At 43.3% G+C, this 26008-nt stretch overlaps 1 protein-coding gene across 2 annotated transcripts in view; it reads right to left on the bottom strand.

The window, feature by feature from the left end:
• The window catches only part of foxp4 (forkhead box P4), an 89132-nt gene that overhangs the window by 28604 nt on the left and 34520 nt on the right, over positions 1–26008 (bottom strand). For both annotated transcript variants that reach the window (XM_075460686.1, XM_075460685.1), the window contains exons 3-4: positions 11127–11216; positions 684–806 (exon numbers count right to left, since the gene is read on the bottom strand). In XM_075460686.1, coding sequence (XP_075316801.1) covers positions 684–806; positions 11127–11216 — 213 coding nt within the window. The remainder of the gene's footprint in view (positions 1–683; positions 807–11126; positions 11217–26008) is intronic.

Here is a 26008-nt window from a genome sequence, read left to right on the forward strand (position 1 = left end):
GCCATCTGCATGTCTGTTTCCAGAAAGCCAGCACATTTCACATTTCCATTATGATACATGTTGTCAGATCTCCCCACTGCAATTTATACTTGCCTTAAGCTACCACTTCTTATTAAATCTACAGTACGCTCTTCTTTGCCTGAGTGTGTATGTACTACGTGTTTTCTAGACAGCCCCTACTATGCAATTACTTCTCTACCCCTACACTGTTAACTGGCATATTCACAGCCTTTACAAGACAGCACGTGTGCTTTGCTTGTGTATGTAGGAGGTGACGGGTTGGCGTAGCTAAGTATTTGACAAATCTATTACAGATTAAGAGTGTTTATTGGTTTATGTCGACATGACAACCCTTCTATCAAGGGCTAGGTATCAACACATCCTCCTGATTCACCATGATTCACTGGCTGGGGCAAAAAAGCATCTTTGCGTGTGTAGGTGTGCATATGCACACCTGCAGGCATATGCATGCACACCCTCCAAACAACAATGCTAAAGAGAAGGCAGCCAAAATTGCAAAGTGTGCAAAAGTGGAAATGTGGACATGTAGGCAAAACCTCAAAGATCCTTGAGCAATGAATGAGATACAATCACGCCCAGTGTGTGTCATCACCTACTAAAACAGTCACATCCTCAATCATGTCAGCTTTGGACCTGGTTCAAACACAAAGTGTGTGTTTTACCTGCTGTAGCATAAGAGCTTGCTGTTGTTGCAGCAGGGCCTGGAGCTGAGGGGGGGACAGGATCTGTTGCATCTGCTGAGGAGTGATCATCTGTGGACTCATCATAGCCATGGACACAGGTACCTAAAGACAGAGCAAGGACATGAGCACATTTTAAACTCCTGACATATTTGGATATTAGCCTGCAAAAACTAGGACAGCTCAGTCAGTCTGTGGGGGAAAGCTTTGTGTGAAAACACCCAGTCAGCACAGCAAGCATGACTGTGCCTGCAATTGAATGCTTAACTCAAAACAAACAATCTACATAGAGTTGCTGCAGTTTGCTGGCAGTGACAGGTAAGTTAGAGAGGTGGATTGTCTCCTATTCTCTGCTGTCAGTCACTGTTAAGCTGGCAAAAAAAAAAGCTGGCAACATCAGATAAAGATAAATGGAGATGCAATAAAACACAGTCACATTGTTGACACTTTCCTGCACAAAGCAGGCACTGTTAAAAACTGTGGCAGCAGTCAGAGATAAAAGGACAGATATGTAATCTCCTGGTAAAATATAAAATCTTATCTGCTTTTATAAACACATGATTACGATGGGCTCCGATTCTCTCTCCCCACAGTCAGGCCCAACTAAGAGAACAACAAAGTGGATATCTGATGAGATGAATATCTCATGAGATAAAGCTGCAGGCAGAGTGAGAGAGAAGACTGAGTTGTGATTTTTGCAGATGTGTTGTGCAAGCACTCCTAATGTTGGTGTATTGTACACAGACATGTGCAGAGATATTTATCTGATAACAAACACTGCAACACCGAGGACAAACTTATCACACAAATTTGAAACTGAGAGTGCAAATGCAGACACAACATATGAAAAACCACACCACTTATCCTGCTGACAAGGCACTTTTGTATTTTTTTTTTTAACTGCTGGAGCAACAGCAGTTAAAAAATACATTTATTAGGGAGGGATAAAAAGACAGGACATAAAGATATTTGGGGAGGGGGCTGAGATTGATTTTGAGAGCTGGTGTTTTTTATGCTTCTTCCTTCACTGCCTGCACATCAATAAACTACAGGGCTTCTATAATACACACAATCATCGTGTGTTAACATGATGATAGATCTTTCACCAAAAAATGCACCCGTGTGGAGAAGCAGTCTATGTGACCATCTGAGGAGATGGCAGTGGCTTTTTTTGGGGGGGGGGGGCACTCTCAATTGTATATGAAAAATCTGTATAGATCTGATTAGACTTTGTGAATAAGATTGGGTAGAAATACTAGCACCCTCTTTCCCACCTGTCCTCTGTCTCCCCTCGTTCTCCATGGAGAATTTGTAGGAGGGAGATGGACACCGTGAGGACGGGCGTCATGCAGAAGAAGATTTGAGTGTGGTACGACTCACAGGTGAATTTGCTGTAGCGTAAGAGTGTGTTTGAGTTTAGAAAGCGAGAGGAGCAGATGTAGAAAAAGACAGAGTCAGAGTGGAATGAGTGAGGGGCGGGTTGATGTTGTGGCAGTTGGTAAAGGAACAGGCAAGAGAGATGAGAGGGAGGTGGAATAGTGAGTAAGATGGGGGTGGTGATGGGTGCCGCTTGGCGTCATGCCAGCTTGCCCCCGCCGCCGAGCCTTGTCAGTCTAAGCTTTCCAAATGAAAAGCTGTAATTAATTGCTCTTGTGCATCCCATTCTTCCTCCCTGACAACTCATACATTCTATTTTATACACACCGCCATCGACGTTTTCAAGTCACAGGCGTAATAATTACTGGAGTTATAGCACCTTTCTGTGTGTCGGCTGACGTTTCTGATGTCAGAGCCATATGTGTGCGCGTGTGCACAATTGCAGATATGCTCTTCTGAATGTGGACGTGCATCTGCGTGTGTGTGAGTGTGTGCGGCAGGCTGAATGTTGAGTAGTTAAGGTTTGACGCCATTAATTGCCCCTATAATCTAATATCACAAAGCGTGGTGATTATGGGGCATGCGTTGCCACCGCCATACGACACCGCCAGCCTCAGAGCCCCGCCACAAAACAAAAGCGTCGCCATTAGCGATTTGACGGGCCAGGACAAAAGCGCCTCACAATGCAGAATTATATTTTCATTCGGCTTTGTCTCTCCTGGTGAATGATTTCTCTCCTTTCATTGGACTGTGAATAGGGAGAGTCTGAAAAGCCGGGCGATTTTGAAGTCAGCCATTTATTAAAAGCATTTAATTTTTTTTTCCTGCTGTCGTCCTTTTTTTTTTTTTCATGTTGCACGTTAATTTAAAAGAGAGAGATGTGTGATAGATTAGTGGGAGAGAGGTGAGGCTGGGGACGTGTGAGTGTAGGTGCAAGCAGGCAAAAGATAGGCGGAATACCATACACATGCTGAAAGAAAGGCAGGGACACAGAGAGAAAGGAGGTAATAAATGGGAAATAATGGTTAGAAAATAAATTGAAGTGTGTGGGGCGTTATACAGAAATAGACAGGGACCCAACTGAGCAGGCTGTCGGAAAGAGAATGTGTGGCTTAGAGCCTGACGCAATAGATGTGTGAGCATAGACACATATGCACATACACGCTCAAATCCAGTATTAAGCCCAGACACTAATAATAGCAGGAATAAAAAAAAACATAGGATGCTGCTCATATCATCAACATGCAAGAATCAGTCACAAGTAGACTCAGAATACACGCAAGCGCTGGCAGACATACACTTTTGAGGGGTCAGTGGCTGACAGGGGTCAACTCCTGCCATGGATGGAGGGAGGGAGGGAGGGAGGGAGGGAGGGATGGATGGAGGGAAGAAAGAAGAAGCAGGAGACAGCCCTGTCGTTTACAGAGAGCGGAGGAGTAATTAGAGGGGTTGTTTGAAGAGGGAGTTTAACTGATTAACAAAGGAAGAGAGGGAGCCAGGGAGCGCCCGAGACATGGGAAGGAGAAGGAGGAGAAAGGCATTCGGTCCCGGAGGACAGAAGAGAGAGAAATAGGGGAATGTAACTTGCATTTAAATGAGGCTCAATCCTTCTCTCCTCTCCTCCCTTGATGACTTTTCATTCTAACAAGGAGGAAAGCCTTTCAAGCACTTTCCATTTCAGATGGAATCTCGGGATGGAAAGAAGAATTGCCATCTGATATTAAACCAGCTGGGAGTCAGGATGAACAGGCCCGGTGCAGCTGCAGGACAATCGTTTAAATATCTGCATCTTCTCCAACACAGTGGACTTAGAATTTCACACTTCATTTTCCTTCTGATAGACATCAGAAAATACAAAGCACGTCACCATTAACCATCACATATATTTTCACTCATTTTTGTGTGCAAAAATGAGCATATTTGAAACAAAACAAGGCGGCCCCACACCCTTGAAACACACATTTGAGGAGTATGACACTTAGATTCAGAGAATCATACAGGCCATGTGACAATTAATCAAAAAAGCAACAGTCAGTGTACCCCTCAACAACCCCCATGAGCTTTGAAAGTAGATAAATTTACTTCTGCAGTTATTCACCTCATGCTGGCTCTAAAGTGCGCAGCCTGTAGGTGTACATGTATGTGTGTGTGTGTGTGTGTGTGTGTGTGTGTGTGTGTGTGTGTGTGTGTGATGGCAGAGAGTGGTGAGAAGAAAGGAGGCTATAATCAGAATCTAAACAGGCTCTCAGTCTAAATGATGCAGGCTCTGCCTCTGGGTCTATGGGGACACACAGGAGAGAGGGATAATTGAAAAAATGACAAGGAGAGAGCAGGAGGAAGAGAGAGGCTGACACAGTCCTCCTCCTCCTCACCCCCACTCTTGGTAGGAGCAAACCCCAGCGCTGTTTATCCTTGTCACTGAGCATTACCACCTCACCCTGGAACTGACTGACTCCCTGTCTACCTCCCTGTTTCACACACACACACCTAGAGGTGCGGAAGGACTGGCCTCTGTCCTCGTATTTAGTTTTAGGGGCATCTTTAGCAAATTGTATCAAATATATCAGCTCGTTCGCCTTGTATGATTGGACAGTGGTAAAAGTTTGACATGTGGCCAAAAAAAACCACACACACACAAAAAAACTAAATCTGTGCACCTTTTGGCACATCACATGGCAACTGTGTTGGTCTGTGTCACCACTGTGCAGCTACTTGATGTGTAAATGATTCTTATTGGTTCAGGATTTGTTTATTCACCTGCTATCATCGCTCTTTCAATCTCTCAGTTCCTCCAGCTCCAGGTAAACAGGGTCTGCACTCATCATACCAAGAAATGAGAGGGGAGCGTGGGGTGGGGTTTGGGGTGGAGCGTGGCAGGAGGGGGGCGCAGAAGAGAAAAGAATGAAAGAGAAATGAAAGGAGTGTCCACTGGTCTGAGAGCGTTGTTTGGGGCTGAGGGCCAGGCCTCCACTGGAGGTAAAAAGGTTCCTTTGTGTGTGGTGAGTACCCCTCCTCCAGCTAATCTGAAGCAGGGCCAGGGGCCACATTACTTCGGGGGAAACTGATGAGCGAAGCCTGGTGGGGTGATATGGGAACTTTCTTGCTGAGTAATGTTTCTGTCTGTGCTCGTCTCTGTATAAGCAGCTGCTGAAAAGGTGTGCCAGAGGGAGTTGGTGTTTTCTATTCAATCATTGCTTTTATCCTATTTCATGGTTTATCTATCATAATTCTACATATGACAAGATGAAAGCAGTTCTATTCGTTTTAGCTGAAAAAAATGAAGTAAGTAACATTCGTTCCTTTCTTTGTCTTAGAACGCCAAGGCATTTGGTTGCGTTCATTATACATTATAAAATACTTTCTATTTATGCAAAAACTTGTTTCTATGGATGTAACTAAACATATTAAATCAAGATTTAAGTTTTTCAGATGTAGTTATTTTGTTCATCTTCAGCAATGCTCTCATAGTATTTGTTGGGTGAATTCAACAGACGCCATTTTTTTTTAAAGGTTTCCGCGCAGTCACTCGAGAGACTCGAGAGCATTTATTGAGCTTAATTTATTTTGCAGCCAAATTGGCAGACCTGCAAAATCAGCACCAACGACTCTTTTGGTCTCTAAATCCCAAATATGATAAGACAAAAGTGGAAATATAAAAAGCTGGATGCTTTTTTAATTTTTTTTTTTAAATCTGTGACTGGCCTGGTGATCAAGACAAGGAAACAGTATTTCATAGTGTATTTTCCTGCGTGCCATCCATCCACAGAGCCCACGGCAGCTCATTTCCTTTTTTTTGCAACTTTTACCTGAATTTAGAGATGGTTTTCAGGTGATTATAAAATTATGCACTTTACTGATTCTAACCATATTAATCTACAGTATATTAAATGATCTGAACTGTAATTCTAAATATCAACTTGTGCAGGTGATAGTATACTCGGAGAAGCTGGACCAATCCTGACGAAAAGGTGAGTAGCCACTGCAGTTTATGTAATTGCAAAGGAACTCACATGTGGCAAGCATATACAAAGTAATCCGGTAGGTTTCTCTTATTCACATATGTATCTGTCAATCTTTTGATGTAAGAATGTATCCTTTAACAGGTTTATTTAGAGTAAACAGCATAAACAGAAACAGGGAGTGGAAACAGTCGGAGGGGTCGGAGCAGTGACTTGTCCAATGCTCTCCATCCTAGAACACTCCCACTCACAAACACTACATATTTGGAAGATTATAAAACATGGCACTCGTTGACAGGGGCCAGACAAATGAAAAAAAGAAGAAAAAAAACCTAAGAGAGGACAGAGAAAGGCCAGCAAGTTCAAGTGGATAATCCCCCTCCCCCTTCCTCCTCCACCTTCTCCTCCACTGCCTCCCTCCATCTAACGCCCCAGTGCTTCAGAATAAAAATGACAACACATTTCAAGAAACACACAGACACACACACGGTCAGGGCACTTCTTTGGGAAGTGTGAGAGGCCGTTATCGACCATATTTCATTACTGATTTCACTCATGTTTCAAATCACAAAATAAGAGTTTCACACTTGAGTGGCCAGACCCAAACCTTTCCTCTCCATCCTCTTCGTCTGTCTGTCCACCCCTCAGTCCAGAGCCGAACCCAATTCACTGGCTGCTCAGCCTGCACTCATACACCCTTCACAAACTGTCAGGATCCCATACCACCCCCCAACACACACACACACACGCACACGTACACACTAACCTACACGTACAGCCACAATTCCCTCCAAATCCAATAAGAGAAAATGCCAACTAAGCACTTTCAGAGAGTGGACAAAAGGAGTGCTTTGGGGAAAACATGTTCAAAGAAAATAAAAGAGAATGAGAGAGGCCTCAGTTCCGCAGACTCTAGAGGCCTAAACGCTCATCTTTCACACATACTTTTGCTGATTACTTAAAATACTTTGAACCATGCATACATTTCTGTATTTGGTTTTCTTGTGCAAGGAAGAAAACATCTAGCAATTTACAAAAATCCTACGGTGGATTAGGACGTCACTCTTAAAACAGTGACATGACTCAGTTTCCTCCTCTCACCGACCCTGCGTGGCTCCTTCTCTTTCTCCATCCCACTGCTCTGGTGTCAGCCCTCTCCAGAGAGCTGGGAGCCAAGCTAATCAACATATCTCTAATGAGTCTTTTCATTTTTTTCCTAATTAAACGAGCTCCTCAATAATACATGAAAACAGGACACTGCACTATTCAATTACATACATATGGGCCTCTGCCAAGCACATGCCTTAATCTGTATGTGTGCATGCCAAGTGCCAGTGTGTTAAGTGTGCCAGGCGTGTGTTTGCCAATGGGTGCATATGTGTCTGCTCGTGCCCACACAGTGTGTGAGTGTGTGCCAAGTGTGTGCATGGTAGAGAACGTGCGGCAGGTCATAGAGGCATGCTACGTATCATGCTGGGTAATCCGCCAATTGCCACTCTGTCTGCCAGCTGTGTGCCCACCAACTCTCTCAGTTGCACTCATGCCACAAGCAATTAAGGTAACTGGGGCCAATTATGTCCAACACCTACGACAAACACACATCTAAAGTGTGAAATTATCCAAATTCCAGAGAGGGCAAGTTATCTTTTGAGGATACGGACATAGTGAGTTTGCATGTTCAGTCCGTACCTGTTTCAAGGAAGATTGAATTTAACAGATATAACATTGGAAATGAGTTAAAAATAAGAGAACAGCAACACCACAAAGAATTTTGGTAATGCATCTTTCAGATTCGAAGCTATCATTTGAAGACATATAATTTTCTACCAACATTTTTAGGTATAATTTCTCTGCTCTGTTTCCACTTCTGTTTATTACTAAACTAATAACCACTGAACAAGTACTTCTAATTATTTTCTTTTAGCCTCTGTGACTGCAGTTTTGTTGCACACCGCAATTTTTTTCCCCTTGCAAACTCTCATCTGGACACTTGTGCTACTGTCGAGTTTCTCCTGAACTTGACATACGACAGCGTGACAAGCACACACACACACACACACACACACACACACACACACAGTAGATTGATACCATCTTACACAGCCAGACAAATACAGAAACCATCTCTGAGCAACCAATCAAAAACCAGATACAATCTCCGAGTTTCTTTTGCTCTACACTTAGATCCTCCCCTCTATTATAAATAAAGAAAAGAAATATGAGGGGGAATGGTGTTTGAGGGAGGTGGGGGCTGTTGTCAGTGGTAGGCTGAGGTTTCTCCAGAGAAGTCAAGACACGAAAAGAAGTCTTCCAGCTCACCCTGTCTGCCTCTGCTGTTCTCCCTCAGAGAGAAGGGTAATATCTAATTATCGAGCTCCTAAAGATCTCATTATTGGCTGAGGCTCATTTGCATGTGTGAGAGCAGCACAGCAGGAGCCAACCTGAGGACGGCCATTTTGTGCCTGATGTGAGCCACTATGCTGTGCCTTAAGCCTGGTTTATAGTTGGTAACGCAAGACGCAACGCAAGACGGAACGCAAGCCCTTGCGCGGTTGCAAGCCCCCCCTTGTGTGCTTGCGTGTGTCACCTCAATTTTCTAAACTTCACGCAAGACACAAGACGCGAGCAGAGCTATAGAGTAGCCACTCTGGACGCGAGCACAACCCACTATCTACATCACATCCGGCGGCGTGTTGATCTTCCGGTTTCATCCCCTAATAAAAGACCGCTGTTTTCAAACGCCAAGGTAGAAAGCGAAGAAGAAGAAGAAGAAGCATGAATCCACTCGAAGAGAGACTTGCCGAAGAGGTCCTGGCGGTGAATTTCCTTTCATTGTAGTAGGCTTGTCATTGAAAAAAACCGCTACTCCACCTACTGTCCTGGCGGTGAATCGCCACACAGCACACGCAAGCGCTGGCAAAGCTAAATGAAGCATAAACGTCTCGAGCCATTAACACAAGCGCAAGACGCAAGCGCAAGGGCAGTTAAAAGAAGTATAACTCAGCCTTTATTGTCACCTTAGGAAATGACCACATTGCATTTCTAGCTTTGCCCACGCCACCGTTCGCTCACCCTCTCCTTGTCGCAAAAGTTGCAGTGATTTAAAAGTGAGTATATAGCTGGAAATTAGGAGATGCCCCATAACCACCTTAGTGGGTAGGTTGACATTATAAAGTCTGATAAACAATTAAAGTGCTACCGCTTCACGCAGGTACAACAACCGACATCCGCTTTGTGCTTTGGTGCTTGAGCCTGTGTTTGGGATTGCGAGGATCCGAGCACAAACACACAGGCAAATGTAAATCTAACTGTGTCTGTGTGTTTGTGTTGGAAGTATGCGTTGGGGCCATGTGAGCTGACAGTTCAGACAACAGAGATGTAGCACGGGTGCCCTGGAGACTATGGAGAGGCTAGCCAGGTCAGGCCTCAACAAACAGGACAAACAAGACAGAGATGGAGAGAGTAGAGGAGGGGGAGAGCTGGATTTGTACGTGTGTTCGAGAAAGGAGAAAGAGGGGGAAGGTTACACTTGCTCCATATAAGAGATGTGGCAACGAAGCAGGTCAGATGAATGCATGTGTGACCTGCATTTTGCCTTGTTCATGTGTAAATGCTTGTTCACAGACCCACCCCTCCTCTTTTGAAGATGAGCTTGTCCCCGATGTAAACTGTTCGCCAAAGCAGTGCTAGGAATTCATTTCACATGAGCATCGTTTTGGGTTGACTTATTGTTTCATGTCATTTTAATAAATGAAAGAGTTTTAAAATGCAGATAAAGACACATACAAGGAAACAATGCTTTTATCTTATTCTCTTACCCTTCAGTCACAAAGCAAAGCTGATTCCAATTCAGGTTCTGATTAAAGTGCAATCTGTAAAATCCTACTTTTCAATCGTATTGCATTTTTGACATCTGGAGTAATAAGCAAGCTTTTGTTTTCTGGCATTTCCACACTTCGCAGAGGTCACTTGGCAATTAAACTGTGTTACTGATAGTTCAAGTCAAAGTCGTTCATTTTTGACTGTGTGCACATGAGATCTAAGTTTTATGTGATATTCTTTTTCTGTCCTGTCATGGAGCACGCAATATTTCATAACTAATACGAAGCTTTCCTTTTTATTACAACAGCTTCATGCTGCCGCTGCCAAATATGTTAAAGTTCTGTTTTGTGGAAAACCATCACAGAACATTTGATAACAAATTTTGAAAATATTCTACAGATCCTAGCGTAACTTTACTTGTAAATGTTGCACGTATCACTTACAGTAAACACTGTAAACAGTTGTATATAATACTATTACCTTCCTACATAAATCTGAAGCTACTCCCCATAAGCACATTACTGGCTTCAGACACTGTAAATAAAATCCTCCTTTATCCTCTTCTGTCTAACATCTGTATTCTCCTCTCCTCACTCTCCTCAATCTCTGTTCGCCTGCCCCTCATTGTAATGATTCAGGTTTCTGTTTACCATTTGACATGCTAATTAGAGGAGTAATGCAATAAGCAGGCCGCTAGCTGCTCTAATAGACCCGTGGCCCCACTAAATTGATGCGAAAAAAAGAAAATCCCTATTTTGCAACTGGTCAGCCTATTATATGATTGGAAAGAACTGCAGAGTATAATGTCTTGTGTGATATGTATCAACATACACATATAGTAATGATGCATGTGTTCTGCCTGTGTATGCATGTGCCTTTGTGTGTGCGTGTGTGTGTGTGTACATGTGTAGCCTCCTCAAGTGTCTTTCAGAAGGGATCCTGCACTCCAGCTAACCCCATTCTCTGCTTACTGTGGAATTCAACTCTGAAAACAGCTCGCAACCCAGAAACTACAAAGGCCTCATTCACTCACACACTAACAATCACGCATGCAGACACACATGCACTCACAGGGAGAGAGGAAGAGCTGCATGCAGACAGTGAGTGAGGGAGGGAAAAAGAAAAACATGTGCCTATATCACACGGTGCAGTTGACGTGGCAGGTTGGTTAAAAGACGAACACACTCTTGGCGGTCAGTGGTTTAACAATAAACACGTTCTGATAAGGAAACACTAGGGTTGTGCATCTATGTGTGTGTGCTCTGACCTGGACAGGGCTCTGTTTGACCTCGTTGCTGCCAGGGGAGTTGAGACCAGAGGCCTGCTGGAGGAGGAACTGTCTGGCTGCCTGGAGTGCCTACGGAAGGAAGAAAGAAGGATGATCAGACAATGATTACACACAAGCAGTCGTTTGGTGAAACTGATCATTTTTGGCCCATGAAAGTAATGCACTTTCAAAGTTGCACCTCACTTTCAGAAAAAAAGTACATGCATGCAGCAATAAAAATGTTCAATTCAAAAAGACAAAACAGACACTGGTCACTCTCAATTCGCCTCGCTCTGCCCAGTCTGTCAATCATGCTTGAGAGTGTGTCTGAATTAATCTAATTCAAAACCCACTTTGATTCCAAACTCTCCTTTCAGTTCTTTGTTTCCTTCTCATCTGTATCACTCTCCCCTCCACACCCCTTTCCGCCTCCTCTTCTTCCTTCTCTCTTTGCAGAGAATGATCCAAAGTGGGTTTTCCGCATCCTCTGAGGCAGAAGTATGTCAGCGTATCTTCATGTGTGCCCGTTGGACTGTGTTTGTGTGTGTCACAATGATGTAAGGAACTGTATGCCCTGATGTGCCCTGAAGAGCTGTAACTAACCACCTTCCACCTTCTCATTCCTCCTCCTTTTCCCGTTTCTCCCTTGTCTGCCCTCCAGTGCTTTCCATGTAAGCCAGTGACACCATCGCTCACTAGCTCTGTTTCCATTCTTTCACTCTGCCCTTGAGTGTTGCCGATTCATCCCTCCAATACTGCAAGCTAAGCCATACCTTCCATGCTTTCTAAGCAAATCTTTCCCGCTACCTTCCCTCTCGCCCTCTACTTTATGAAATGCTTTCGTGTCATCGAATGTTCCGTCTTTTCTTTGCTGTATTGCTTGGCGCTCTATCATCAGGAAAAATCCGTCCCTGAGGAACAGGAATTTTTGTTGGAATGTTTGAACTCCCCCAAAAACAAAATAAGAAAACACCCATCTCACAACACAAGAGCTGCCTTGCACTTACAGTAAGCACACAGTCACATATAAACACACACACACATACACACACATACTAGCACAGCCTCATGGCAGAGGGTTAGAGAGGGGAGACAGCAGGATGCACATTTGCTTCCTCTGACTCAAAAGGGAAAGGTTCCTCAGTAAATATTGATTTATGAAAGTCCCTGTGTGTGTGTGCGTGTGTGGATGGGTGTGTGTGTGCGAGTGTGTGTGTGTGCGTGTGTGTGTGTGTGGGTGTGGGTGTGTGGGGGGGGCAAATTAACGGCCAGAGTGAGGGATGTTCTTTACCGTGGAGGCTCTTACTCAACCACACAGCAGTAGAAATCTGCACGACTCCATCATTTCACAACTGCAGAAAAGTGTAACAGCGTGAAACAAAAGCTGCCGCTTATTCAACGGATTGTCAAATTAGAAGCTCGGCTACATTAAGTAATGTTTAATTACAAACACAAAGAGGAGAGATTAGATTGAGACAGAAACAGAGAGAAGTTCTGTGTGCACTTGGAGTGATGAAAACCATCTGTATCCAGCACACTTGCTACTTTTGCTGAGACCGCAATTAAAACACACACACACACACCCAAGCGGACGTGCCTACACACACGCACACGCAGACATGCAGGCACACACGTGAATTTTAACACTTTGACAAAAATCTTGGGAACCCCCTCCCTTTACTGGTTTGACCTCAGCCTTAAAGCAAGCACAGACGTACACACACACATACACACATAGACAAACACAACCGCCCAGTTTGTTGGCATGTGGTGTGAATTACTGCTTGAACACCCTGTCTGCCCAAAGAGTGAGTGAGTGTGTATGTGTTTGTCTATGTGTGTGAGCATGAGTGTATGTTGGCAGGAGTTGAGGAGGCATGTCTGGCAACAATAAGGGACAATTCCACCCAAATTACCACCCTGATTACCACTATATTAAAGAGCCATTTATGGCTTTCATAAACGCTACAACCAAGCAGAGGTGATGCCTGTCTCCTCTCCTATGCTTCTATCCATGGACGTGCGGGTGTATTTGAAAGAGAAGAAGAAATAGGAAATAGTAAAAAAAAACAAAAAACAATGTTCCTCGCTATACTTTCCTTTACTTTGGAACAGACCTTTTAAAAGAGCGTATTGTGGATTTGAAAACTGGCTTATGAAAGTGTGCCACAGCTAACAGGCAATTTGCTTAAATTTACTGCTGTAAAGATTCCATGTTTAAGTGCTCTTTTTGAGCTGTAAAAACAAAAACATATTTACAATTGGCTGAGACAAGTGTCCCTTAAGAGTTTAACTTGGTCTGCCTTAAGGACAGTACTCTTGAAATTACAAAACTATAACACAACATCATTAGATTCTCGCTGTGAGATTTTTCCAGGACTGATGTAAAACCTTGCATTTGTCTTATTAAACGACGGGTAATCACAAAAACAGATGCTCTCTTTCACATTTTGTTTCCTCACATATTAAGACAAAGTAGCACTACAAGTTTAAACAGTTTATTTTACTTTGGAAAAAAACCATAGACTGTTTATATAAGATGGATGTAGCCACAGTGACGCTATCTATTTGTTTGTGGATTACTGTTTTGAAGTCTGGAATTTCATCATCTAAGGCTTGTGGTGCCAGACACGACTTGTAATGCATGGATCTGACTGACTCCCACATCCCCAAATACTATTGTTAGGAATTTTATATATATGTGTGTGTGTACGAGGCTTTAAACTTGTTTTTTTCTTACATAGTTATGTTGAAAGTCTATAGATGTAATGTAAGTCAGGAATTTTAATATGACTCATTTTTGAGGCCAGCCCAAGAGACCATTTGAGGAACTGACGTTTTTAACACTTTAACCTTAAGCTTTGCTTACAGATACTGTTCTTGACCTAATATCAAAATTGATATCTTGTGTACAGGGCGCTTTGGTATCAGTTTCGCCGGGTGTGCTCTTCCTAATTTTTGCAACCTATTCCATGTGGTACGAGTGGCGCATTTGAAAAACAGGAAAAGCACAAGAGAAGATTGTATGAACAGGTCTGTCTCTGCAGGCATCGATGCAACCTAAACCCAAAAAAGTATAATTATTTAAAATGTAAGAAAAAAAAAAAAAAAAAACCTTCAAATACTGCCTGAACAGGCAAAAACTTTCCTCAATTCCCAGTATAAACAGTAATGGCACTTTTGTACCAATTGGCTCGCACAATAGTCGATGCATCAGGAATAAACGAGGCATCATTTTTTTTTGTCTTGACAATTGGAAAAGCTAGTGCAGAGAATATTTATTTTGCACTGTCACGTAAGTTAGTAACTCAGTGTTTTATGTAACTAGAACCATATTACCTTGTGTGCAAGTCAGAAGAGAAATTTTACCTTCTATTGCTCCGAATACAGAGGCTGATTTCCGTGGTTGTTCTGTATTATGCATTTGTTGCAGATGGGGACATTTTATTATCTGTTATTTCATGAATTGATTTAAAAAAAGAAAAACTAAAAAAAAATCTTGCATCTCAAATTTTAAACAACATGTGAGAAAGAACCCAAGGTTTGGTACACACACACACATACTGGATGGACAGACACCCACGTACACAAATGCCAAAATGAACCAGAGCCAACCCTCTCATGTCTACTTTGTCAAGAAGCACTTCTCTTCTTTGACCCTTCTCTTTCATTTCTACTCTTCATAATCACTCCTTGCCTTTTTCTCTATGGGACCCCAACTCCTGCACCCAACCCCTCAACCAACCCACCCACCGACCCACCAAACCACACACTCACACCAGCTCTTCCAAGATTCCCCCCTAACTCCCCTTTCCCCCTGTGGCATTCTTGGGGGCGCGCTGCACCTTTAAAGAAAATATGAGGGAGGCCTAAGAGGGAGGCCCAACAACAGAGTCTTTGTGCTGCCGTGGAGCACACACGCATACACAAACACGCACACACATATGCACATATCAGTGGTGTCAGACAGGTTTTATTAGAGTGAGGGGGGGAGGGAGGGAGGAGGAGGAAGGGGAAGGAGGGGTGAGGAGGTCACCGCTCAGCTTAGAGGCCTGAGAGCACAGTGTGAGCGAGCAAGTGTGTGTGTCAGTTCAGTGTGTGAGTTCTTCTGACTTGTCATCGCTCCCCTCTGTAAATCATCGCCTCTGACACAGCCTTTAATAACAGTGCATTTTTTAATTCAGCAGGGTCAAACCTGCACACATAATGCACGCACACACACACACACACACACACACGCACACACACACACACACACACACACACAGCAACGGCTACTTTCTCTTCTTAACGGGTTTCCGAAAAATGGCTGACAACTGTGTTTCACTGAGAGCAGAGAAGGTTGGAGGGCCAGTTAGGAAATCCACTGAATGAATATGGTGGAAATTTAATTTCACGAAACGTGTATAATGATCTTGTGGCTCAGCTGTTATTGTGTGTGTGTCTATAAGCATTCATCTGTGAATAAAGACTCTGCTCCACATAACAGGACCGAGATGTGTGATTAAGAGTTTAATCTCAAATAAGAACCGCAAGGTAACGAGCGGGCCTCTTTAGTTCGATTTGGGTGTGCGTGTGCCTGGCTCAGGTTGCTAAAGCAAACAGGTCTGTGTGTGTGATGAATCTGGCCTCTAATCCGCCCAGTGTGTTTGGGTGACACAGGGAGAGAGAACGCAGGAATAAGCGAAGAAATCTAAACAGAGAGGCATAGCAAAGAAAAGGGAGGAGGGGGGAGACAGAGGGAGAGAAAAAGAGACAGGTGGGTACCATATGTTGGAGTAATCCGTCAGCAGTGACTGAGGTTCATTGTTGACGGCCGAAACGAAACAAACCCGTCCCCCCTTCTGCCCTCTCCTCCTCATCTCCCCCCATAGATAAACAGCCCTCAGGGCAGACAGTGGGCTGTCCTTGGGGGAGAAGGAGAAGGAGCAAGAGGAGGGGAGAGAGTTAGGGCAAGGGGGAGGCAGGTGGTATCAGATTTCTTCGCTCTTGGGCCGACGAGAAGAAAAAAAGAGCACAAGTAAGGATGAGCGAGGAGCTCATTGTATCATCCGTCCACCAAGGAGCGAAAGTAAGATTTACTAGATGTTTTAACAGCGTCTGAGAGCACAGATCTCTTCAACACCAAACAAATATCCTCTGCCTGCATCACGGGCTCAAAAGCCAGGGAGAGGAGGCTTGTTATGCACCTCTCCTCCTTTCCTCTCTCTACTCTCTTCCCCAGGAGAGAGCGACAGATAGAGAGACTGCCAAAGAGACTCAGGGTGAAGATGCAGGAAGGAGCTCGTCACACCCAGCTGCTTCTCTACAGGTCTGCATGCTCTATGATTTTGGATCAGTGGGAAAGACTGGGTTCAGAAAGAAGCTGTGGATCTTCTTTTTTTTCCCCCCACATATCCCTCTTTCTATATCTCCTTCCTGAAGTGCTGTCATTGAAGCTGAAAGCCAAGCTAAAGCTGTGGCAATGCTGCCATCCTCTTGGGTCGTGCTGGTGATCCCTTGTATCCATGTGCACTACCTCTCCTCACTTTGGCACCAAACAAAACACTTTCAAACTCCATAAAATCCTCAGGTACTTTTATTTACTCTCTCCTTCTGCCTTGCTCTTCACTGCTCTACAGGTTTTCCCGGCTCCTAATCTCCCTTATCTTCCACTTCTTTTCTTTCTCTGAATACTCAGAGGAAGTCGTGATCACAGAGAAGATGAGAGAAGACAGAGATGGAACACAATCTACAAAGCCAGTTCATTGGCTGAAAGGATGATAATACATAATACACTATTTACAGTAGCACCAGCTCACTTGCCTTTAGAGGTATTCATGCCCACACACACTGTACACAAAGTGAGATCACTAAGCAGGTGACAGTTAGTGGGATTGCCATATGACTTTAGGGCATGTGCGTGTAATGGCCTGGTTACAGCCACATCTGAATCTCACGCATCAAATGCATCACTATCAGTCCCCACAAAAAATACAGATTGCTTTCCCAGATCACTCCTCCTGTATTTCTCTTCATTGACATCACCCAATCTGTCTCTGCCTTCTTTCCGCCTCTCCATATAATGCATAACTCACAAAAAGTTTATGTGGCATTTTTTTCTCTAAGTACTCTGTTTTTCTTGTGCCCTGACCCCTCCCTTCTAATCTCCTGAAATCTGTTGCCCATACCCCCCATTCACCACAGTAAAACTCTGACGGCAGATATGGGTTTGAGAGTCTTAAAATAGACAACCCAGCCTAACTAATAGAAGTTTTGTGAATGCAGCTGTTGGCCTTATGAGGTGATCCTTGCCTTCCACTGAGTGCGGGACAAAGACCTCTACGACAATGGCAAAACTTCTATCTAAAGCCACAGCTGTTTACACTGCATTTGCACATCCAAAATAAAAAGGGATAGTTGTAATACATTTGCCGAAACCTCCTCATACGCATTCGAACAGAAGCTGTAAATTGCTGGAAAGATTTATAGTCTTGTAGTTTTCATGGTGCTGTTGTTGTCATCAAGAGAGTCGAGTGAAAGTTTTCATTCCAACCATTAAAGCAGCTGATTTCACTTTTGTTCATAATTTCCACCAGACATTGCATTAACTGAGAAATTTGAGTTTTTTTTTTATTAGGACAGCAGTGTAAGTCGCTCTGCAGTAACAGAAAGGGGAAAGACTGCTGAGCAGATAGCAGCAGCGACAGGAAGACTAAGTGATTGTGGTCTTAACGTAACTGGAGAAAACAAAGAACTAACAATATTTTTGCAGTACTAGCTATTAACCCAGCCATGACCTGATTTGTTTATATTGATGCAATGAAAAAAAGGAAAGAGGGAGTGGTGTTTATATTTCAGAGAGATCAGGAGTTTCTAAGGGGTAAACACATAAGTAGAGGGAAGGGGCAGCTCGAACCAAATCCTTTCTTAAGCCTGTCAATTTCACGGTGGGTTACAAATAAACTATGCTCCACCAGAACTTAACCCCTTTCTTTTGACTCTTCCGTACCGCTTCTCTTTTTCTGGTATTAATCAGGTCTTTCCGCCCTCCTTTCATGAGCTTTCCTGTGATTTGTTTTCACCAACAGAAACGTGGACTTCAAACCAGTTGTCCACCAAAACAACTGTGCTTAAGAGGCACTGAATGCTTATATCTGTTTAGGATGATGCCGAGCGGGAACAATCTGGGACACCTTGGAAACCACCAGCCAGCGGCAATCCCTTTCAGCTATTTAATGTAATGTTTCCGCAATATAAAGGCACCGTTTGAGAGCTGAGGTTTTAAAACGGCTGAAGCAAGCTTCTCTGGGCCCAGACTGACCATTAAAGAGAGGAAAGACCGCATTCAAGAGCCAACGCAATAAAAAACTCACAAACTCCAAAAGAACTTCAAAATATGCTGTAATGTTTGAAAACCCTGGCTGATTTTAGTTTTTTTTTTTTTTCATATACTATATTTCACAAAAGGGACCTGTTCTAAACTCCAGGGACCCTGCCGTTTTCCAGATGGTTCTCTTCAGTTCAAAACTGTTTTGCGAAGCTTGAAAACCTCTCTCCTTCAACTTCGTCCCGACACTCATCTAATGTTTCTATTGATGCACGGGGGTATACGCATGGCCATAAAAAGGAGCTGACTGAATACCCAGGACTGCATTATATCATGACACAATTCATCATCATCCACATACATCTTAAATTCGCACGTGGAAAAAAAATCTACAGCTTCCTAAGGAGATGTTTGTAGCCCCCCCCCCCTCTGTCAAGTGAAGTGAGAGGGCATCAAGAAGTAGACAATTAAAGATAATGATGAGGTGAGCAGGGACAAAAGGAGAGAGGAACTCCCTTGGTGGGAATATAAAAACAGCTCCCTCCGTACTGCAGGCCTCATCTCAGTCCAGGCGGCTAATTGATGGCAAATAGCTCTACAGCAGTTTCCTGACACACACACACACACACACACACACACACACACACACACACACACACACACACACACACACACACACACACACATACACGTCATACGTTATATACACATATGCAGTTTCCCTGCGGTTTTCAACACAGCTCGTTTGGCAGGAGAGGAAGGTCTCACTCCAGACAGACCCAACCCATAGAGGAAAAGACACACACACACACACACACACACAGATTAAATGTGGCTTGTAATATTTAACCTTCATTTTGTACAAGGTAGGACAGTTAAGTAGTTTGAGAAGACGAGTCCACTTAGGTGTAAGTCTTAGTTAGGTGACCTCCAGAGTTTAAGCTATTTCTGCTGCTTAACAGCAAGGAACTTGTGAGAGGGGAGACTGTGCGAGGCCAGTCTGTGATGAGGATAGCACTAGCCTGGCAACCAGGCCTCACATATGGAAACTGTTTAACTCTTATTATTAATAACCCCAAAAAAAAGAAAAAAAAGAGAGAGAGAAAAAAAAAGGCAAACTAATAACACATGCAAGACACTGCCAAGACTGGGCTCAGAGGCAGAAGGAAAACACATACATACACAAATAGAGACTGTCTGCTGAGTGCGCATGCATACGCAAACACATACACCCATGCAGACAAATGTACACACTCAGACACCTATTGGTTAAACAGAAAAACACACTCAAGTGATTGGTCTGTAAAAGTATTAGTCTGCCTGCCTGCTTCGATGGAAATAAAAGTCTTTCATGTTTCTTGGTTCAGAGGGTTTTTACACCTGGTTGTGGCTATGGGGAGGAGATAGACACACCCTCACACCCACTCTTACCACACACACACACACACACAAACACCGGAAGTGGGCAGGCACAACAAAGGCTGGTTTCTATACAAGTTAAATTTACAAAAGAAATAAAAAAAAACTCAAAACCTTTAACTTCCCCAATGAGAAGCAGGAGTGTGCTCTAAAAAAAGGGGAAATGAGTAAGTGCGCTGTAGACCGTATGATTTAGTAAAATGGTCAATCCATCCAGATATTAAAAAGTTAAATTTTTTGTTCAACTGGCGGTCTGCCCTAGAGTTTAAATAACATTTTTCATTTCAAAAAAGTTTAAGCTTTGGGACAGTGTGTGTTCGACAACAGGATTATTTAGACAGGTTTTAGTCAGCAACTGATCTGTATGAAAGAAACAACTCCTGAGGAAGGTCAAAAACTAAAAAAAGTAGCCATAGGGTAAAATAATATGCAGTAAGTGCCTGGTTAAACTTTACCTCATCATTTTCCCTTCCAATACTTTATATATTTCTTAAGGCCATGAAAATCATGAGTTACAGTTAAGACTGAATGAAATAGATCTTCTCCTATAGAAAATATAGAAAGCAGAATCTCCAGATTTCCATATGGAAATCTGGAGATTTTAGAAAGCTGGTTAACAAGGGAGAGGAAAACATCTAATTAGTTAACTACATATTATATGTGGATGATATGGGTGCGGAGGTCAAACTAAAAGAGAAAAAGTAAAAAATATTTTTTTTTTATGATTTACTTAAGTCTCCATAACTCAAAAAGTACTTTATTTACCCTTAAAATGAGTTTCACTATACTTATACGATTTTTCTTGTTATGGAAATCTTAGCTAACAAGGCAACCAATGCACTCTGTCTGTCAGGTGAAAAAAGGCCGCCATGCTCTCTTCCTGAGCTCAAGAAGAAGGCAAACAAGAGAAAGAGAAGAGCTACATTCCTCTCCTCCTCCCTGTTGACTCTAATCTCTTCTTTAAAATGGCTCACACAAAGAGCCAGCACAGACTAGCTAATTAGCAACACTTTAGGCCTCTGCAGCTTTTGTATGTGTGGTGTGTATATGTGCGTGTTCATTGTGTGTATCCAAGGCTCTCAACTGTTTCCAGGGTAACTGCTTGCCTAGCAGCCTTGCAAGCGTTGCACATTTTGTCTTTATTCTTTGCTTTCTCTTGTTCCCCTCACTGTGTCCATCTCTTTCTGTAAGTTTGGAGTGGAGGAATGAAGGAGTAGGGGGCTTAAGGAAAAGAGAGGACACTTGTTTTGGGATGGGAGGAGTATGCATGACCTGTGTGGACGGATAGGTTGCAAATTTGTGGTTTCTTGTATCAGTGTATGAGTATCAGTTTCTCTCTAATGAACTCTAAAACATGTCATCTAAGAACATGTCAATTAAAACCAATTGTGGCCGCTGCATTTCGACAGAGAAATCAGTAGAGCAGTATGAATCAGCACCAGTGCACACACACTTACAGTCTTCTGTAATTGACTGGTTATAGCAATGAGGTCACTCAGCTTTGCTCGGTGACCTGTGGCCTTGAAAAATGGCTTCAATCACCGTGGCGATAACAAACCTTCTGAGAAGTAAAAGTCAATAATTGCCTTTTTTCACTCCCTGAATACAGACAATTCTTCACGAGGAGTATCTGCCTTGGATCATGCATAAGTGTGTGTGTGTATGTGTGTGTGTTATTTACCTGAAAACACAGGCAGGCCTACAAAGTGTAAGTGCACTCCTATAAACCCTCCCATAGCAACCAAACCAAACCCAACCTTTCCCCTTCAGGTGCCCAGGTATGTGTGTGTAACTCAGTCTCCACAACAGAGACAGGACAAACACAGAGATGCACATACACACACAATAATTTCTTCTTTTGCCAGTATCTGTCTACTTGTCTCTGAGCCTGTGGACTGATTTGGCCAACCAACCGTGACCGTGTCCGTGCTGGCTGATCAGGCCTGGTGGACCATGTGTTCGGTCTGTCTGCTCTTTCACCACGAGAGCTGTAGCTCCACAGTATGCTTCTGAGGTGTACTTTTGATAGTGAACCTCATTGTTAGGTAGTTTTTACAGTGTTAAAATGTTAAAATGAGCTTTTCAAATCAGCAATGACTTACGTAATGTGTCAGACTATGGTTGGCTATTCATTTGGCACAAAAGTGTATTATGATTATAGAGTGGAGAAACACACACAAAAAAAAGGAACTGAAAGGACATCGGTGCGAACAAAAATCTGCGATCCAACTTTCATTCAGCGGATTCTCCACCATTCAATGGTCTGGCAGGAAAAGGCAGTAAAAAAGTTTTATGGGTGCTCATAAATAAAACATCTCAGCATCTCAGAATTAGGTCTCAATGTGCAAAAAAAAAAAAAGTGACTGAATGAGAAAGATGGAGTCATGAGAAAGTCATTAAACACCAATGAGCTTTTTTGTGCTGGTGTGTTTGTTGCATAATATAAAGGTGTTTCTCATTCACAAAGTTCCAAGGTGTATAAGATAAAGAAAGAGCAAATGACATGAAAGAATACTTCATACATTTATCCCCAGAGAACTTATACACATACACATTATAAAGATATACATTCTCATATTGGAGTAACATGTTAGTGTCTTTCATGAATAGTAAAAGCTGATCCATATATTGACAGATCCACATCGGCCGGAGAAAAGAAAGCAAAAGTCAGAGAAGACAGATAAATGGGAGCTGCTGGTGATTTTACACTCCTAGAGGAAGTTGATGTTCTATAGGTCTCTTTGTATCGCTACGGCAACAGCAGTGGGTCCTCTGTGATGCTAGGCAACCCCACTTCCCCCCCTCCTCTGTCTCAGCATGACCTCTTGCGACCTGTGCACTGTGCTGACCTTACACCTAAAGAGGAAGGCCTGGCCCAGACCAAGGGAAAGCTTTTAGGAGGTGACAGCACTCAGAGAGAGGCCCGAGACTGATTTACTGGTAGGCACACACGACGAACGAATGGATGGATGGACGGATGGACGGATGGCTGGACACTTGCAAAACACTCACACACGGATTTCCCTCGGGCATAGAAATGTAAACAAAGGTAGACATGGAATACGACCTGTCACACAGCTGCACAATGCACAAGTCCAATTTAATAACCGGAATCTTAAAAGATTGGGAAAATCTTGCCTCTTTTCAATTCCTTCCCCTCTATACACACCCCATTCACCTTTATCTTCTCTACACTCCTGACCTGAAAGTGAACTCAGTAGAGACCTTAAGGTCAAACAAGACGTAGCTGTCCCAGTGACCAACATTCACCTCCCATAATTTAGCAAAGCTGGAGAATCACATAGCCCTCCAAAGCTCCCCACCTCCATCCATACAGGCCCCAATTACTGAGTCTAGCCAATCTAACAGGAAGCTATACGTTATCTGAATCCTCCAGCATCTCTCACCGTCTGTTAATACACGTACACACACAAACACACTCACAACACACTCATACATCTGTCTGCAAAACACTCCGGACAAATGCACACTCTTGCACACGTGCATACACACAAAACAGCTATCTTTCATCAGTGTTTGTGTATATCTGAGATCTGTATCGGTTTCCCCTGATCTCCAGTCATCACTGCGGCTTCTTAATTACACCCTTCATTAACTCACATCAGCTTTGTGCATGTGTGTAACTGCCAGTGTGTGCGCGCATGAGACAGGGAGAGAAACAAAGATTGCTCGTATGTGTGCGGACATGAGAGAACAAAGTGGGAAGAACTGACAAAAAGAAAGAAAAAAAAAAACCTAGAACATGACAAATAGGAGTGGGGATCGAAACTCCAAGCCAATTTCTAAAACTGCCTTTTTCAAAACCAATGTTCCTTTTAAGTCCCGAGGGAAGGGAGACCACTGCTTCAGTCCCCCTCTCACTTTCTATTTGCGTGAAAGAGTACGAGGGAGAGCGAAAAAGACAGAGAGGAAGGGGAAAAAAGCCTCTCAGGCTGGTTTAGCTGACCGATGAGTGGCACTCCCAAGAGGAAATGGCACCTTTCCGCCACCATCTCTTTCCTTTTCCTTCCTACTTTCCCCTCTTGCCCTCGTCATCAGCAGTTACTACTGTAGCTGCTGGATCACAAGAGGCGATTAATTGATGGTGAAGAAAAAGGAGGAGACAGCAGTGGGTGAGAACTGAGAAGGGGGGGGGGGCAGTGCTTACAGTGTGGACTCACATCTGCAAAGAAAAAAAAAAGGTAGGAGAGACTTAAAGACACACAGAGAATTGAAGACACCTGGTTCTCGTCAGAGCACCCTCCACCCAGCCACACACATACACACACTTTGAGGTTTGTTAGGATTTATCCTGCTTACATTTCTCCTCTGCTATGCATCATTTCACGTCCACACCCGGCACCTCAACAAAGTGCCATACGCTCTCCCCTGCACTCTCACTTTTCCACTTCTTCTTCCTCCACACTCCGCACCTCTTCCCCATGTTTTTACTCCCCCAATCTCTCACCCCCTGGATGATAGGGCAAAACCGCTCTTTGCCCCCCCTTCACTTTCTATACTCACTTGGTCTTCCCTCTTTTCTTGCTCTGTTCTTTCTGGGGAGGCAGACAGGCCACATTCCACAGGGAGGCCCAGGCGCCCTTTTCTGACACGTCTCAGCTTTACACCCCTCCCTCATCCCTATGTTTCTTCTTTCCAGCCCAAATGCCCCCCAATTCCCCCACCCCAACCCATCATGCTGCTTCTTTGGCTGTCCTTTTACCTTCATTTCATCCGATCAGTTGTCTCATCCCTCCATTCACACAGTTCCTCCTAGTTTAGCCACTGATTATCTGAAACTTCCTTCCTATCTATCTATCTATCTATCTATCTATCTATCTATCTATCTATCTATCTATCTATCTATCTATCTATCTATCTATCTATCTATCTATCTATATATATATATATATATATATATATAAATAAAAGGATAAGCAGAAGACAGAGAGAAGCCAGTTCACGGGGTTTGATGGCTGACAATAGCTGTGATTTCTCTCAGGTTCCCAAGGGCCCCAAGGAAAAGATAGCTTTGTGTTCTGACAACACCGCACTGTCAGGAGTTCTGTGTGTCAGTGCGTGCAAGAGTGTCTGTGTGTCTTTTCTGCTCCAGTGCGCTCCGGCATGGTGTTTAAGCACAAACACTGGTCTGCACTACACCTTCGGGTGAGAGACTCAGGCGTGGAGGAGGAAGGAGCAAGAAGAGCAGGAGATACATCTGAGACAGTCAGGTGGTGACTCAGGCTAAAAATAAAGCCTCTATGGCCACCCAGCTCTACCACAGCAAAGCTGCTTAAGCTTGAAGTGTGGCCGAGTTACGGAAAACAAAAAGGCTCTTACAGGCAGAAGAAATTATTTACAGATGTTAATTTAAGAATTTTCAAGGTATTCAAAAAATTTCCTCCAAAAGTTTAAAGTGTGGGATTTTGAGCTGAGCATTTTTTCACAAGTTTTTCATAAAATTTAAAAGAAAAAGGAAAAAAAAACATGTTTGAATGCTGATATGTCAAATCTCAAATACTTCAACGTGAGCCACATCTTGAGCCACAAGCTGGGAGAACTTAGCTATCTCCGTCAAGTCCACTCAACTGCAAGAAAGTTCTGTGGAGGAAGAAGTGCTTGAACTCCACTTCATGGAGACGTCCAACATTTACCAAGGAGTGAAATGTAATGGCTAAAACTGGGTTGTTTAGTCTGTGGAATCATCCTTTCCTGGGTTTTTATGTCGTTGAACTGGCAAGGCAGCTGGATTCTTGCGGGATATGCAAGATTAAGTAAGTTGATGGGAGAAGCCATCTGCTATGCTTTGTGGCCACCTGGGTGGAACTGAGACTGGGGAGATTTAATCACAATAGTATTAAATATTGTGACTCCAGACACGATTCGCTGTTTTCATTTATCATTTATTATTTCCTCATGTAGTATTTGAAAATAAGGAATTGAATAACAATGGCAAAATCCCAAAGTTTTGATTTGTTGAGGTGGCAAAAAAACAACAACAACAAAAAAAAAACTGGGACCTCTGAGCTCAGCTTTCTTCTTATAGACATCTGTCAGTGATGCTTAATAGGCAGAACTCAGTGGGCATTTTGTATTTACTGACTCTTTTCATCAGAAAAAACTGTTCTGTACAAAAGCTGACGTGTTGTACAAA

Source organism: Odontesthes bonariensis, chromosome 3, assembly GCF_027942865.1.
Source record: "Odontesthes bonariensis isolate fOdoBon6 chromosome 3, fOdoBon6.hap1, whole genome shotgun sequence".
Classification (NCBI taxonomy): Eukaryota; Metazoa; Chordata; class Actinopteri; order Atheriniformes; family Atherinopsidae; genus Odontesthes; species Odontesthes bonariensis.